The sequence below is a fragment of the Perca fluviatilis genome, chromosome 18 (assembly GCF_010015445.1).
Source record: "Perca fluviatilis chromosome 18, GENO_Pfluv_1.0, whole genome shotgun sequence".
Taxonomy (NCBI): domain Eukaryota; kingdom Metazoa; phylum Chordata; class Actinopteri; order Perciformes; family Percidae; genus Perca; species Perca fluviatilis.
In genome coordinates this window covers 12,024,177-12,042,328 of record NC_053129.1, presented here as the reverse complement: position 1 = coordinate 12,042,328, position 18,152 = coordinate 12,024,177, and the positions used below count along the sequence as shown (strand labels likewise).

General features: G+C 41.2%; 1 protein-coding gene across 18 annotated transcripts in view; it reads left to right on the top strand.

Annotated features, from left to right (window-relative positions):
* nrxn3b (neurexin 3b) overlaps nucleotides 1–14,781 on the top strand; it is a 330,684-nt gene extending 315,903 nt beyond the window's left edge. For 14 of the 18 annotated variants that reach the window (XM_039781091.1, XM_039781084.1, XM_039781082.1 and 11 more), the window contains 2 exons: nucleotides 1,638–1,716; nucleotides 11,800–14,781. In XM_039781091.1, the coding sequence (XP_039637025.1) occupies nucleotides 1,638–1,716; nucleotides 11,800–12,785 (1,065 nt within the window). In that variant the 3' untranslated portion in view covers nucleotides 12,786–14,781. Of the gene's footprint in view, nucleotides 1–1,637; nucleotides 1,717–9,652; nucleotides 10,013–11,799 lie in introns of those variants that run through there. The other 4 variants (XM_039781099.1, XM_039781096.1, XM_039781095.1 and 1 more) reach the window with 2 other exon arrangements.
* The last annotated feature ends 3,371 nt before the right edge of the window (nucleotides 14,782–18,152 follow it).

Here is an 18,152-nt window from a genome sequence, read left to right as displayed (position 1 = left end):
TGGCATGGGTGCTTAATCAGGCATAAAAGTTACATAATGACTAGCATGCTTGAAATTCTGAAAAAAGGGGCTTAATAGCAATATGCATAGGCTGCATGTGCTGTGGTAGGTGAATCTCTATTGTTCCAAAATATTTATGTAATTGAAAAATTAGCAAGCTTGCTGAAATGATAATAAAAGATCATCTGTTCAGCAAAATGATGTATTTAAAACATGTGTAAGACTCTGCTAAGCTGCTGCATCCAAGGCAGTGAACATATTTGCTCTGTGCTGAGATGCTGTTGGCATCAGATGCAGAGAAATGCTGCATGAATGGACAAGAGAAAGGCAGTGTTTTCAATTGATGCTGGGTGATGGTGTGATGGTCTCGGCCTGAAATTGCTGGAACAGGCTTTGAAGTGGCTCGGGTTTTTCATCTCTCTCTTTCTCTGTGTCCCCTGCCTCCCACATCTGACGCTATCATAATAACAAGCAATAACCCTCTTTCAGCAATAACTAAGACTTTTACGCCTGTAATGTGGCTTCAATAAATAGTCATGTTTACCAAGGGGCCATATTTTACAGCAATTTGGTTTAGAGCCTCCCCTCTTGCTTCATTTTTTTTTTTTTGGAGTACAGTACATAATGTGGTGCATTATGCATACCAGCACAAACACGCATTAGCACATTACCAAATGTACTGATACAGAAAATAGCACAGTCCATCACGCATAATCACATCAGGCAGTAGGAATATGCTCTGAAAAATAATCCACTTTCTCACTGTGAGGTTTGGTCGACATACAGTATACATGTTGAACATAAGCATGTGTGTGTATGCATATGGTAGAGGCGTGCAGCTTTCTCCGGGCCCCGCTGAAAGCAGCAGCACAAGCATGGGGGCGCGTTTCATTAGTCTGTCAAACTCAATGATATTTAGAGCCCCACGCCCTCGGCCAGGACTGGAAAACTCAATCAGCACTCTGATTTCATAACCCTGCTCGGTGACAGGGCTTATTTTATCGCCCTGCTGATTCATTCTAATAAACGCTGGCTGCCCAGCACACTGCCGCTGAAATACAACCCCCCCCCCCCTTCTGTCCTCCATGGGTCAACCTGAAAGAAAGGGGAGAAATGGGGGGAGGGCGGGATAAATCAGAATTGTGGGAACTGGAAGGTGCAGATAATCCATCGCTGCTTCGGGTGTAGCCAGCAAGTCTGCCGCCGTATCCCTCCCTCCTCCTGCACCCTTTAGCACAAATCAGAAGCCGGGACAGTGTTGATCTGCGAGGGCTTGGTGGGGCCATTGATTGTGGACGACAGAGGAGGAGAGAGGCGATAAATAATCGGAGGCAGAGTGCGCAGGGTGAAGGAAAACAATTATCTGCGGAGCTGGAAAGCACATAAAGTGAAGAATGATAAACACTGTGAAATATGATTGACTCCAAGTGATATATGGAAGTCGAAGGACAGGCGGAGAGAGGCCTGTGTGTGCACAGATATCCTTGAATGGAATGGCTGCATGCAAGTTGAGGACTCACTGTACTGCCCCGGGGCCTCATAACATCTTTCTGTGTGTGTGTGTGTGTGTGTGTGTGTGTGTGTGTGTGTGTGTGTGTGTGTCTGTGTGTGTGTGTGTGTGTCTCTTTTCTCCGTAGACGACCGATGACATTGTTTCGTCGGCGGAGTGCTCCAGCGACGACGAGGACCTGGAAGAGTGCGACTCCGGACATGCAGGTGGGATGGGTGTGTCGAGTTGTGCTTGCTCTGAACCTGGTCTGTTTCTCCTTATCTTTCTTTGATTTGCTACCGAGGAGCCTCTCCTCTTAGCATCATGTCCCATGGGAGCTTCAAGTGTAACTTAAAAAAAAATAAAAACTCTGAAAAGTAGTCACTATGAAAAATACACACTAGTGTGAGGGGTTCTCAGCGTATATCTAAAGTTTATCGAAACTCTTTGGAGATGGATGAAAGCAGTAAGAATCATGTTCCTGTATCTTTAGCATGCTCTCTGTAGGAAGTTAACTGTAACAACAAAAAAGTAAATGCATACATCTTATAGTCTAGCTACTGTAGTTAAACCTCATACCTTTCATCTCTGAAACAAGTTACACTTAGCTATGGGGCCACTGGTTGCAGACATGACGAAGCGTTGATACTAATTTTGTTCTCTCAGCATTCTGTCGAGAGCAAAACTTTACTCAACAAAGTACGAAATTAGTATCAAGCCCCATGTCGCCCGCACTGATGCTTCAAAATGTATCTGTCCTGTACTGGTTGATTTCCTCTTGCTGTGCGTGTGTGTGCGTCTCTCTTGACAGAGGATACATTTTGAGATTCTTTCGAGAACAAAGATGCTTTCAGCATAGATACTGTGATATGTAGCAGACTAACTGCAACAGAGCCTCTTCCTCCTATCTCCTTCCTTCTTCTTCTCGTTTGTACCTCTGTTTCCTTCGTCGGAGGCTTGCCTTACCTGAAACATTCTAATAGAGAACAGATATCCTCGAATTTCTGTGCGCATCGTCTCTCTTCCCTCCTCCCTTCACACACAAACACACACAGAAACACACACACACACACACATATATATACATAGACACTCATCACTTTGTGATTAGATCAAAGTGATAGCACATTCACTCAGTAGAGTTTGAAAATAAAATCAGAGCTGGAAATAAAACTGCAGATTCAAAAGGAGTGGTTATTTTGAGGCAACTTGGGTTTGGACGACTTTTGAACAAGCAACTGTCACTCACACTTGTGCTCAGGGGCAGCTGGCATATGTCCTAATAGTATGGAGTAAACCAGGGGAGAGGGAGCTCCATGGAAACTGGCTCAGTATGAATAAAGCGTCTTCCCTTAGGCACTCTGAAAATCATTAACAGCTCAGGCTATTTGATTGCTTCACTGTCCTTCAAAACGCCATCACAGCAGACTAATTGATGCCATATTAATCTGTCTAAATACAGCTCATCTTAGCACCAAGCATATGTCCACTTTTCACTGCTGATAATAAGCCTAAATTGAAGCAATGCATTGCCCTTTTACTTTATCTCTGCTCGGAGAACCTAACAAGATAGTCGGTCATTTATTTATTTTTCGGAAATGAGGTCCTTCCGTGTACTTTAGTAGATATTCTGCTAATACCTTTTGCCGGTTTCCTCCAATCGGAGAAAGGAACTCATTTACTTCAAAGCCTTATCACGCTTTAATAGCTCGTTTCCTTGGAATTATGGCCACATTTAGGTCCTCGTGCTTACGGCTTTTAATGCGAAGAGAAAGCCATTTTTTTCCTATTTAGGCTCTTCATCGATGAGCATGAGTTGCTCTCTTAAGTCCGAGATTATTGAAATTGAATGGACACATTTTTGCAGCTTGTGTGTAATGTTTTTATTTTTTTCAATTCCGTAGACTTTTAAAACGTCAAACCCAAGTATTCTCAAAAGTGGAAGTGCAACAAAGCGCAGTTTAAGAAGTTTTTACTAAAGAGAACATGGTACCCTCCCCTCATATAGTGGCAACATATGTAGTCATACACACTCATACATACTGTACATTTCACCATGTTGACACAGAAATTCATATCCTCATTCCTTGCCCTGCTTCCAGTCGTATGAACAGTTGCATGACATGATGTTGGTTTTCTTTTCCGTTGCATTTTGTTTGTTTTTTCTCCTGTGATGCACATATGAACATCTCTCTTCTGTATCGATTTGGACCCAGCTGTTGGGTTGCTTTTTTATTTTTTGGCTTTACTTTGGGGGCTGGGGCGGTTTGACTGGGGTGATTTTACTTTCTTGTTTTGTTGTGGTTGTTTTTTTTTTTTTTTTGGCGTCCTCATCATGCGTCGTCCATCCTCCAAGCAAGGATAGAGCCACTCCTCCCGTTTTTGCCTCATCTTGTGCCGCATGAATTTTTGGTGGTTGGAAAATTCAAAGTTCTCTTCCTCATCAAGTTTGTGTTTATTTTTTTTGTGCCATATGGCTTCTAAAGAAACATCCCCCCCCCTCCCTTCCCCCCCCATTTTCGATACAACATAGGGAAATGAACGGCAACAAAATCTTTTCTTGCCATCATCCTTTTTTTGGCCTTGTGCAGGCAACCCCATTCTGTCTCAAGAAAGTTGTGTGTGAAAGAATGACTCCCTGTCTCCCCTCCTGAGCGTTAACCCCCCGTCCATCCCGACTCACCCACCTTCTTTCTTTTAGCCTTTCTGCATATACATGTCTGTTTGAATGCAGATGGCATAAAAAGACTTTTATTGCCACAAAGTATATCTGTTTTTCTATTCTATCTGTTGCTCCAAGTAGAAGGCATTTGTGGCATGCACACTGTACTGGACTGTACTGCAGCTCTATAGACTAATTTATAATCCCTCCCCCCCCCCACCCACCCACCCACTCCCCTGCTTCTGCATGGATATGATTGGCATCCATTTTGTGTATTGCTTCTTCTCCACCCATAAGTCTCAGGCTAACCCCCAGCTGGCTTCTACTACATGTATGTGTGTGTGTGTGTGTGTGTGTGTGTGTGTGTGTGTGTGTGTGTGTGTGTGTGTGTGTGTGTGTGTGTGTGTGTGTGTTCGGAGCTACAGCGGTGGTCCCGCGCCGCCGCTGTTCCCCGCCGCTCTCCTCCCTTGGAGGCGTGTTGTGTTTGTGCTTGCGCCTGCTGTCTCTGTCAGTGCTCCGTCTGTGTCTGCCAAACAGCTTGTCTTGTCTGCTGTGCGTGGTCGTCTTGTGATTGTGTTGTCTGTGTGTTTAATAAAACTGTTAAACCTTACCTGTTCCCTTTATCCCACGCGAGTTCCACAAGAGGGCAAATAAGGAGTGTGCAGTGAGACAAGTGTCTGAATAAGAACCCTGAACACGTTGACATCACGGTATGCAGGAATTGAGCAGCTAGTAAAAACTACTACCCGGAAATCACTGATGAGAAAATATGCAATGCTCAGTTTAGAGAAGGCAATTTTTGATTTAATTTCACAGTGATTAACAGAGTTGCAGCTTGTCATTACCGTGTAATCTGAGCAATTTTTGTGATTAATATGTAATTATATTTTAGTAATTGATGCAAAAGATTCTCCTTAATCCACAAGTGTGATTTCTGTGCCTACAAGTTGCTATATATCCTGTAGTTTCAATTAAGACTCATAACAAGCTTATGTAAAAAGTCCAACTTGTAGTAATGCTAACAATGCACAAATACAGAGTGACAGAGCAGATATTTTGACTTGTCTTAGCAGCAAAAGCCTGGATGATTGCTTTTCTCTACATACTCTTGTTGTGCTGGCAATTCAGTATGTGCCATGAGAAAAGTATATTGCTGTGGCTCCACTGTACCAGTGCCAGTAATACGTACGTAAAGAGCAAGTGACATTATATAGATTGTTCTAAAATGACCCATAAAAACAGTTTCTAATCTGCCACTTCTATGTTTAAGGTTAGGTTAAGTTTAGACAACTATAGACACTTGGTTAAAGTTGTTCTAATCCAGTGCCTGAAATGGGCCAGTAGTCACCAGTACTGAGTATGGGCACTTCTAAATGTTGTCCACATAAGTACTCTTACTTCTATTTGTTGTTGTTGTTGTTGTTGTTGTTGTTGTTGTAACCAAGCAATTGTGTGTAAAATCCGACATTTAGCCATATCCATGTTTAGGGCATGTTGAACTGCCTCCAAATGGCCAAAATATCAGGTTTAGCGATAGGGGAAGATCGCCATCATTGTTAAAGGAAACTACCGTTGGCGGTTGGGACACAGACTAATGTGAAAGGGCGTATGCTTTGTGCACCCCTCATCGCCATTGCTTCTTGCTGCACTATAAGAATGTTACTATCGAGCGTAGACATACAGGTGGGTCAATGTGTTTAAACAAACAACACAACGCTGTCATTTTCCTAGCGAGGACAGCCTCCTACAAATCTCTGCAAACAACTGTTGCAGTCATACATGACAGTCAAATGGATTGTAAAAAGATTGTGTATTTAATAAAAAGGGCCATAAATGGTCCTGCATGCGCCATTACCCTATCAGCCTTTGATGAAGTGGAGCACAGATCAAACAGGTCTAACATTTATAGATCTCTCCTCCTCATCTCGTTGGCCTTGGTGGGTAACGTGGAGAGTCTGTGGCTCAAATGAATGTTAGACAGGAAGCATGGATGTTATGTTGTGTGACTTTGTCGTTGCTGTATATTAAGAGCCCCGACACATGTTGGGGTACAGAATGAAGTATGATAGGGATGGATCACTGTGTTTCCTCGTGGCGTCAGCGATTGCTTCCGTCGAGCCCCATCGGGCCGGCTGTCACTTCAACACAGGCCTCAGATCAGTTTAAAGGTTATTCAGCTGACACATATCCGCCGGGTGCAGAGGTGCATCCTAACGGCTGTACAGCAAATCGACCGGCTGACAGAGAGCGAGTCGCCACGCCTGCTGGAGATGCCAATTTAATACGCCGGACTGCGCCCAGCCACAGGATGACAGATTAAGAGCTATCTGCCACGCACCGTGGCTTCAGGATGCTCCTCCTCCAGCTGGAGGTAGTTCATGCATCCTCATTGGGCAGACCTCTCCGCTTGCTGAAGCTGTAAACGGAACAGCGTTTAACTTTTTAAGGATGGAAATGAATTGTCCATCAGTGAGAAATTAGACCTCTCTTGGCAGGGATGTGCACAGGCAAGATAAGATAATTTCATGGCAGGGTAAAGTGCTAAGCTTCTACATGTTTCTAGAAAGCTCAGCCATTGCACAGGGCACCAATATAATCCCTGGCATGTCCCTTTAAGTGTGTCCACGCTGAGAATCTGTGTTTTGCTGGCTCTCTGGTAATCAGCTTCCTACCTGTGGTGGGTAGAAGTGAATGAATCTGCTACAGCAGGTGTCTGGGCACAATGTGCGCAGCCACAATGAGATTTCAGGGCCCCAAACCACTGACTCGCCCACAATTTGCTGCGTTGAAATCCCATTGACTCACTTCATCCAGGGTTGGTGCTGGTGCACCGGCTTTCCGCTTTTATGGTGTGGCGTCGTCAAATCCCTGACACATCGCCGGGATTCATCTCCATTCGGAAGCCTCAGCAAACTCTGGATGGACACAGGGATCAGGCCAGGGGAGGAAGTGAGAGGAGAGGGAGTGGAGGGAAGTGAAGAGAAAGTGCTGCTCTGAGATTTCTGCATCTGTAGACTCCAAGCTGCTGAGGTAGTCAGTCAATCAGCCATTTAGAAATAACTATATTTACTTAATTCCTCTTCAAAAGCAAGCACAGGCATGCGGCAGATAGCCTCTTGCGTGGAAAATTGCAGTTTGTTTCATGCTCTTGTTTTTGTGGTTAAAAAAAAAGATAGCATCAGTTTTTCTCATTCATCCAAAGGCTAGTCAGTATGCACTGGCGCAAAGAAACACGTATTAATCTGAAGTCCTGACTTCCTTTTGCTTAAAAAGATAGATAACCGAGAATCTGGTTGTAGGTCTAGCAGAGTGGAGAATTATTTGTCAGGGAGGCAGTAGGCTTAGAATAAAATCCCATCCATCTTGACGAGTGCGGAAAAACAAACGCAGTCTGGTTAAGCAAACCCATTAGAAAGCGCCGTGTTTGTCTGCTTCAGAGAAGCAGCAAGATGTGCAACGCTTGTGCAAGAGCTTACACAGGATTAAAGTGTTTACCAAAACATCAAGGTCCTTTGCACTGACTTTAATGGAGACCCTTTACTGCAGCGGTTCCCCTCCCATCCAAGTGTTTTGTTGATAGAGCACAAAGCTAACAGATGCTGAAAGCTAGAGTGAAAGGACGCAAACAAGGCCAAGACAGCGAGGGCAGAGTTGGATAAATAAAGCCTTGGATGAAATCACTTACTCTGGGCTGGTATTGTTTATTTAAGAAGTCGAGGAGTTAGTGGAATAATATCACAGCTATGAAACGTGAGCAGTCGCTGTTAGCTGAGACACACTACAGTCATACAGTAGAAAGCTACGCTATACTAGGTCAGACATTAGTGCATGGAACGACAAGCAGGAAATTCACATTTTAGACGTCGGTTTACTAGTTTATTAGTTTATTATAAGGATCTCCATTAGCTGACGCCTAGACGACCAGCTTGTCTTCCTGGGGTCCAAAACAACATTAAATTAGACCCTTTTAAAACACTTTATAACACATACAGGAAAAGAAAAGAAACCTAACAAACTCTCACAAGTATAAAACAAAATAACCATGAAACAACCTGAAAAACCCAAGAGAAAAAGAAAAATGAAAAAGACAAACTAAATGACATTACATTACATTATATCAACAACATGACACGTGGGTTTAGAGATCATCTAGCTAGGTCACACAGACAAAGCAGGAGAATCAAAATTCATTAGAATAAAAGAAAATAAGCATATAAACATAAACAATAATAAACATTTAAGGGATCTTGAGATTTAGGTATCTTTAAAACTTCCCTGTCCTTTTGATAAAACGTATATTACTTGGGGAGATTACTCTAAGAAAAAATAGCTCTGTATATGACAGTTTTTTACTCATTGGTTAATGCTGATCATTATTATCTACTCTACTTCCCCTCTTGATTAATTAGCGAATGCGCTGGGCCTAATTGCCACATAATGTTGGTTATATATCACCCATGGTGCACCTGCTTCCCCTGTTAACTGCTGATGAATGAAATATCCCACAGCCCTTGGTGGCAGTGACGTTTTTACTGACCTCTGACCCCCTTTTCTTTAGCCCCTCCCTCTACCTGTCCCATGGCTTGCTGTATTGTTATTGTATATTACTCTCCCTAAATGCAACTTACTTAAAGCATGCATTAACCCAACTTCTTATAGTGGAACTAAAATCCAAAATAAAACCATGTCTGATTGACCTCTCTTTCTCTGACGTACATCCAGATTGCACGCCCTGTCCTGTGTTTTAAAATACTAACAAGAGAAATGTATTAGTAACTAATAATAAAGTCTTTATTATTAGTTAAGCGAAGGTGGAGACACTTTGCCTATAAACTGTCCCCCTCCTCTTTGTCTGCCTCAGTGTGTGCTTTCTGGTTGTTCATCTTTGATAGTGTGAGAATTTTAATGCCTTTCTTTCTTGCTTGCTAATTTGTTTTGTCTTTTTGTACATATATGTTAAAACACATATATGTGTATCTATGTTTCTTTTCTGAAAATGTTCAAATTTTAACTATCTGATAATTTGCTAAGAATTACTATTATTGACAATGTTTTGATGATTTCTTCCCTAATTAGAATGAAACTTCCTCTTTTCTCTATGACATAATTACTATTCCTTAAACAACAGGAGTTTTTTATTTATTTATTTATTTTCAAAGATTGGGTATCAAAAATCAAAACCACGCAGCTGGATTGGGATTTCAAAATTCATGTCCTCCATAGAGAAAAAAGAGAAGACACCTCCAAAGTCGACCCTCACCACTATCTGTGAAAAGTGTTCCAAACTGTTTCTATGCTGATCTCTAATATTTTCCTGTTAGCTGATAGCTATCTCTGATTGAAATTTGGATCTAATCAATGAATGAGTCGATTAATTTTGTGCATGGCAAAGAAGTTGCAGCTTAGGGTTTGTAAAACTGTCAGTGTTGAGAGTGCTGTTCTCTTTTGTAGATGGGCATGTATATGCTCATTGTTTGTATATCCCCATCCCTTCCTTACAGCCAAAAGCTCTAATGCCGCCCGACCGCTTCGTGCCGCCTTTACATGGACATGGCAACTGATGTACACGTTCACCCCCATCTATGTCATTTCCTTCCTAGTATGTTCATAGGTCCCACCCCCGTCTCACACTCCCTCCTCCCGAACCCTTTACGTAGAGATTCTAAGATATGTACAGTCATCCATTTGTTCATTAATGAAGTTAAAGTCGAGCAAAAAAGAAAAAGAGTCTAATCAGGCTGTAGATATTTACGGAGAGACTTATCTATCGAAGCAAGAATTATAGATATACAGTTTTCTTTTTATACAAAAATTAAATGACTATCTAAAGAACAAAAAAAAAAAACTAAAGATATCCTGAACAGAATGGTGAAGATTATTTTTCATGTCATGATGTGTGGATGTATGTGTTGTTGCCTCCCTGTGCCATCCTGTCTAAAAAGAGAAATATATACTAATTAATCAAAAAAAAGAAACTAACCTAACTTGTCCAAAGGCATTCTTACACAACTTTCTTTTGTAAATTTTTTTTTCTTCCTGCCAAAATCATGCGGGCAATTTGTTGACGTAAGTTGACAAAACTGATGGTATGCTTTCTTCCTTTTGAAAACTGTTTTTTTTTTTTTTTTTTTTTGTAGGCTTTTATGATTTTCCGAGCTGACTTTGTTTTTCCTACTTACTTACTACTAATCCCTTTCTGGATAGCTCTATCTGTGGCTTTACTTTGTGAATGTTTTTTTTCCAATGTTTGCTCTAACTCTGAACTCTTTTTGTAATGCCTTAATTATTATTACTATTATTATTATTATTATTATTATTATTTTTGTTTCCTTCATTTCTGTTGTGTTCTTTTCTTTCTTGTTCCAAAAGGTTTGCATCTCTTTATAGTGCCCTGTTTGTGAGACTTTGCAATGTAAAAACAAGCCACTTTGGCAAGAGGATAAGCAGCTTCAATAGACATCTGAATGTTTCAAAGTGTTTGTAGTCGTCCAACAACAGGTTTAACCAATAAAGCATGTGGTATCAAGTGTTCCCAAATGGATTATTAGGAGGAAGTAGATGTGGCAAATGTTTTTTAAGCACCTAGGTTCGTAAGTATTGTGAATAATAATAGTAACATCGCGCTAAAATGGAGAACACACGCTGTAACAATCGAGTTTCTCCCACCCGAAAAGTAAGTACCAATCAGGAAACATTCAGGTGTGATTGAACTGCCTGGTAACTTTGTGCCATCGTGGTAACTGTAGGGGTCAAAAGGCAAGAGGCTAGGGCAAAGAGGGGAGCCCACTTATGCTGTTCCCTCTATTCTTTATCACTTGTAAGTGGTGGCTTTTGCAGGGACAGTTTCTTAATATGTCTTCACCCGTGTAGGCCAACGGGATTAAAAAGCGCCTCTCTCAGCAGCAATACGAAACACCTTACAAACAGTTTCTCATTTCAGACTTAGTTAACTTGCTTTCAGGCCCACTGGCTTGCACTTCGAATTGCAAGCAAATGCTAATACCCTCTGCTTCTTTTTATCCACAGAGCGCATCTTTTTGGTGCTCAGTTTTTGAACGGACTAAAAAGGATTTACACTCAAAGATAAATTAATCAAGCCTCTTAAAAGCCTGAAGTTGTCTTTCATGTGGAGAAATGTGCAGCGTTATCTCAGAGAACTAAATATAGGGCCACAATTTGTGTGGCATCCCACATAATTCACACTTGTATTATACAGGAAGTAATGAATATACATGCTTATAGAACATATGGTAACCGTGACTAGTTTATAGCACAGTATAATATAGTTCTCATAGACCATACTGCTCTCTGAGAACACGCAGGATATGTAGGAGGTAGTATGTGCGGTCAGTTTAATGTGGCTCACCCTTGTGCATCCCTCAAAGCCTTTTGATGCAACGTACACTTTATTTATGGCTGTTTTCTTTCAGTTTGGGTCTTGTTTGGTTCTGAGTTTCATTGTTTTTGCACTGGTACCGTATTTTCCGTTCCTTCTTTCTTTGTTTATCCTCAGTTGATTTTCTCCCTATGTTGAGCTTTGCTTTATACGTTCTTTGGTTACCGTTTCTTTTGGTGTTTGGCTGTTTCTTGCTTCGCTGATGGAAGACTTTCTGCCCTCTGACTGCCGTTTGTGTTTCTCTCTTTCCAGGAGGGGAGCTAGTCATCCCCGTGCTAGTCGAGGACCCCATAGACATCCCTTCTGTATCCACCCGTTCTCCCTTCATCCCCCTCCCCCCAACCCTCCACCCCGTCCTCACCATTATTGAGACCACCAAAGAATCCTTGGCCATGGCCACTGAGGCGGGGGTACCTTGCTTGTCGGACCGAGGCAGCGATGATTGTGATGATGGTGATGGTGGTGATGATGGTGATGATGATGATGATGATGGCATGGTGATTTCGGGGTTTGGCTCTGGCGAAGCTTTCGACTCTAGCCTGCCCCCTACTGACGATGAAGATTTTTACACCACCTTCTCCCTGGTAACAGATAAGATCTTGACCACATCGGCTTATGAAGGCGGCTACAAAGCCCTCGCGCCCAAGTGGGAGGCCAAGGACTTGAGGCCTAGCAAAGCCTCTGAGGCAGGTAGGACTACACCCACCTCGCCTCTGCCCGACCCCCGGGGCACGCCGGCGGCGGCGGTCCCCTCGGACCCGCCACCCAAGCTGCCCGCCGGGAAAATGAACAACCGCGAGGTAAAACCCCCGCAGCCGGACATAGTCCTGCTGCCCCTGCCCACGTCCATTGATCTGGACGGCACCAAGCCACGGGGCCCCTTCATCACCTCGCCCATGCTGCGCACGGTGCCCGCCGCCTTGCCCACCGTGCCCGGCGTGGTGCGGCGCGTGCCCCCGGGGGCCTCAGAGGTGATCCGGGAATCCAGCAGTACCACGGGCATGGTGGTGGGCATTGTCTCAGCCGCCGCCCTGTGCATCCTCATCCTCCTCTACGCCATGTACAAGTACAGGAACAGGGACGAGGGTTCCTACCAGGTGGACGAGACGCGCAACTACATCAGCAACTCGGCGCAAACTAACGGCGCTGTGGTGAAGGATAAAGCACCCAGCGGCAGCGCCAAAGGCAGCGCAGGTAGCAAGAGACCGAAAGACAAGGACAAGGAGTATTATGTATAGAAATCAGAAGTCATTTCCCAACACATAGAAAAATAAACTGTATGGAACACAGTTATAAACATTTTGACAGTACCATATTGGCAACTGTGATTTAAAAAAGAAAAAAAAAAAAAGATAAAATCTCTTGAGAACTCAAGACTTAGTGAGTCACTGAAACATTTACAAAAGAACTTTGGCTTATGGAAGCACACTTACTATTGTAAGCATTACAGAGAGACAATGCAGTACAACTTCACCGGGACTCAACGTGGATCTTTTGAAGGAGTCCCTGCTGGAGACATTTGGCAGTGTCAATAACATCACTCTTAACATCCACGCGCCCCTAAGTGACTGTCAAGAGGTGTGTGATCCTGGGAGTTCTAACAACCTTGTCCATTGTAACCCTGTAAAATACGATCACTGTCATTTCGGCCATTCTGAGCATGCATGTGAGGTGTATGTGACGTGGTGCTGGCATCTGTGTAAGTGAGGGACCTCAAGAAACTATGATTGTCGGGAAAGTTGGAAGTCAAAACCTGATTTTGCATTACAAACGGTTTCATTAAATGTAGCTTTCATCGATGCGATATGAGCTAAAGTATATGTGTACTTAAAGCTGTCTTTTTATTTTACAGTTTTTTATTTATTCAGTGATTAAGTAATGTATGTATTTATTTATTTATTTATTTATTTATTGAATTTAGGTCCTTATTTTTTATTTTGAAGGATGATGTCCAGTCAGGGTTGACTAGGCAGTGCTCCGTGACCGCTCAGCAGGATGTGATACAGTAATGTATCTCAATATTTCTCTCTCCGTCCCTTACGTCTCAGCTAAGGATTGGACTGCTATGCATGGCAACCAAATTCTAGATGGTGTTCAAGCGTGAAAGAGTGGATCCACCAGGCAAAATGCACATAATAATGTTACTTCTCTGAATTTTAAATCTCTTAGAGCATTTGTCTTTTCTTTCATTTCATTTTCTTTTGTTGTCCAGTTTTCGAAAAACATTTCCTGAAATGATGTGGCAAAATGCATTGTCATAATTGGAGTCCGGCGGAGATTTAATTTGTCACAATGTTACAAAAAAAAGAAAAGATGAAAAAAAATCCAGGCTTAAGACTCACTCCAGTGTGAACAAGTGTGATTCTATCTGTTTTCACAGACGACTGTGTCAAAAACAGCAAATATGTTTACATATTTTATTACATTATAGCCGTTGTGCTTTGCAGGTCAATATTGTACAGAAATTCAAGTTTCTGTTGATTTGTAAAAAAGAAAATAATTTTCTTGTATAGACAGACAATTTGATTTTACTGCTGTAGCAACATGATCATTTTTATTCCTTTGCCAGGAATGCCTGGAGATAAAAAAAAAAAAAACGATGTGCACAGAAACATTTGTTTTGGCTGAGAGCAAATATTGTTAGATTAGACGTCTAGTCTCTGGATGGTGTTTCTCTTCAGTCGCATGAATATTTGACCTTTGGAAGCTGTCAATCAAATAGAAAACATCTCCCTCAGATCTTGTATTAGGGACTCCTCCTTATTCTGAAATTACTTTTATCATGTTATTTATTTTTTTATTGGAAATTTAAAAAACAGAACAAGAGAATAAAGACAGATTATGATGGATTTGGAAATCTATTGCTAGCACCTTACTGACTTACAGGTGTTTTATTTTTGTTTCTTTTCTTCCTATTTCTTTTTTAAAACTCTGACGTCAATGTTCTCGTCTGCTCAACTCGTCTTCTTTTTGCTTTTTTTCTGTTTATTGTGTAGCCTAATTTCAGTCTCATTTTTTATGACATTCTCTTCCAGCAATATGTTGTTTTTTATGTCATCATTTATTGCTGAAGTTATTTGTTCTCATTTCCATGCAAACTCAGTCGGTGTGTATGTTCACTTTGATTTTTTGTGTTGTTACTTGGCTTTTTCAACCAGTTAATTATTATTGTCTTATGCTCCTTTGACTCCAAACAATTCCGAGAAATAAAAAAAAATGTTGTTCCCAAAGCTTTTTGGATGTTAGGCTGTCACTCACTCACCCATGTTGTGGTGTAAAGGTAGGAGAAGACACAGCGAGGAGATGGAGATAGATGCCATCTACGCCGAAGACTATTCACCGAACCACAATTTCTCATCCACTTGCTATTGCTTCAGTGATTTCATTTTATACCAAAAAGTGGTATCATTTCCATTCAAATGAAGTCCGGAGCAGAGCAGCTCAACACTATAATTTACCTATAGATGATTATGCTAATTCATACACTGTTCATCGATGCAACAAGAGAAAAAAGGACCGGTGGAGAAAACGGTTATTAGAGGGTCCAGGGTCTTCACAACATCAGAGGAATGGCTTTGGGTTTCTTTAGAGCCAGGCTTTTATAAGTGTGCACAGCCAAATGAGATTCTCTACAACCATATGGCCGGGTTATGAGCTACTCAACGGCAGCAGCACCTGCTTTCCCAGCTCGTTTTAACACTGTCCATATTTCGTGCAAATGGGCCTTCACAGAGCCGGTCATTAACTTGCAATAGCCCATTGATGTAGGATATCAGAGCGGCGTGTGTGAGTATATCCAGCTCGCACAATGACTACACATTAACTCATTCATCCCGCCACAGGCAACGGGAACACGAAGGCCAGCAGGGATTTGTTCCACTGAGGGACTGTATTTTACGTTCTAAAAGCAGACCCACATTTCAAGAATCATTTTTTTTCTTTGCCGAAAAATGTGTGGAAATTTGTTCTGTGTAAGTCAACACAATAAAAAGTTAATGTGTAAGGAAACATTTATTTTAGCAAGCAATGATATTTAATCCACACTTCATCCTACTGCACCTATGAAGGCAGAGAGATACAGGTTTCAATATTTTTATATTAACACATTTAAACATGGTTACTGTGTGAAAGGGGCCGCTTGAAATGACGAATCTACAGAGAATTATTACACCCTGCAGTTCCTAAATAGCTCTACAGAGCATTTTAGCCTTTCGGTTCGTTTCAGCTGCAGCAGACATATAAAACTCTAAAACCAGTTGCAGCTTTAAACTTCCCAGGCTGCCTAACATATAGATAAGTTGTAATGACTACTTATACTTTTTTTAGGCAGATTATTATACCCAAAATTGTCAAAGAGACAGAGGGCAAAACGTCATACTCTGAAAGCCATGCCACCACAGGGGAAAATAATCTGCGGCGCATATTATTTGCATGGGCTGAAAAGGCAAACAAAATGCCTGTAGCTAGCTAGTTAGCTGTTAGTAAGCTAATTTTAGCTGATGCTTTAGCTTAAAATATAGTTAGCCTAAAGCTGACATTTGGATATTTGACTTGGTGACAAAATGCTTGCTGCAAACCTGACGTGACGTACCGTTAGACATACTGAGTGTCAGGTTCCCACAGTGTTCCCATTCTTCCTGCTGATGCCCTGTAGGCCTATCCACTTTTGTCTCCATAAAGGCAATTTTTTTTGGTTCTGCAGCTTATAAACGTAGTTATGGGATCTTTACCCTGTTGGTAGTGCATCCCACTATACAGCAGCTTTTAGGCCTTTTGTCTGTTATTTCTTAGCAGACAAAATTAACAAGGAGGCACCTTCACACAAAACAAAGTAAATGGAGAGCGATGAATTGTTTTCCTCTTGCAGTCTCTCTATTGCCATGAAATCGACATACTATTACTCTGCCTTTGGATAATCTTCACAGAATGAATCACAAAGTACTTTTTCAGCAGTCTTGTCAACTTGTAAACTTTAATTATTATTTATATTGGAAATATACCATACTTTAATTTACAATTGAATAATTGTAATATGTGGTTTAAAGGTAGCTTAACCACACATTAATCCCACTATGTTAAAAGTTGAAACGGCAGCTAACATTACTGAGATTTGCTTTGCTAATTACCATTAAGCTAGCAGGAATTTAGCTCTTTTGTCTTTCTCCATCGTTGGATTTAACTACTCCCTCATTTTATATGTGAAATAACTAATTATCGAGATGTGAAGTTCGACAATATAGACATTTTTCATTTGGAGATAACAACTAGGAAAAAACCCAGCACCTGGATCTAGTTTTTGCTTTAGCTAAGTAAGATTAGCTGTGGCTGTCTCGTTTGATATAGCATGTTAGCATTAGCTGTTAGTGTGCTCTCTCTCTCTCTGGCACAGTGCAGTTCCTGCTGTTTGGTTTGGTATTTAGCTCTTTAAAGCTATGGTGCGTAGTTTCTGTCGCCCCCATGACGACTTTTAAGTAAAGACATCAAAACTGTCGGCGCACCGTCCCCACTCCTCCTCCACCCAGTTGCTAGTAGCCAAGGAGGACACAGAGGATTAAAACAACATGGACTCTTCAGAAGAGGTAATTATCTTCACTCGAGTTTCTGCGCGACGAGATAATTTTCTAAACATATAAGTTTACGGAGAAATACGGAGAGAGTTGTGTGGAGCTGATATCTCTGCTTTGTAGCAATCATATGGCAATGGCTTGAATGTAACGGACGTTCATTATTAATATCAAGTTACTCACTAAAGCTTTAACAGTTGTGCAAATTTAACAGTGGTGGCATGTAACTAAGTAGGCTACATTTACTCAAGTAACTGTACACGTTCGAAGTAGGCCTACTTGTACTTTACTTGAGTCTTTTTCTTTTCATACCACTTTCTACTTTTCTACTTTTTAGGCATTTAAGAGAGAAATATTGTACTTTTTACTCCACTACATTCATCTGACAGCTTTAGTTACTTTACAAATTAAGATTTTGGCACACAAAACACATGCAGTTTATAAAATACGATGTTTTATTCTAAATTAAACTTCCCAACAGTAATAGGCCTACAGCTGAAATGATTAGCCGATTAAACACTTGGTTGATAGACAGAACTGTTTCGTTTCCAGTTTCTAAAATATGGCAATTATTCTGCATTGAGTAGCCTACTTCTGCTTTTAATACTTTAAATACATTTTCCTGATGATACTTACATATTTTTACTTAAGTAACATTTTAAATGCAGGACTTTTACTTGTAATAGAGTATTTTTGCAGTGTGGTATCAGTACTTTTACTTAAATTTATAAGCTAAAGGATCTGAATACTTCTTCCACCAATGAAATTTAATAAGATGTTTTCACAGGTTATATACATGTCAAAGAGTCAGCTTCATGTCGTAACTCAGTTTTGATCAAATATGTAGTTCCTGGGTTTTTACTTTAGGTTAGACTACTGATGTCATGCACTTTCATATAAGATATTTTGGAGTTGTAAGGCACGTAAAGCTGTTTGCCATCCCTGATGACAGTTCCTTTCTAAGCTCACTGCCCTTTTTTGAAACCCCTCAAAATGTATCTGGTCTTTTGTAAATTAAGCCTCGAGCTGCAGTGCACAGTG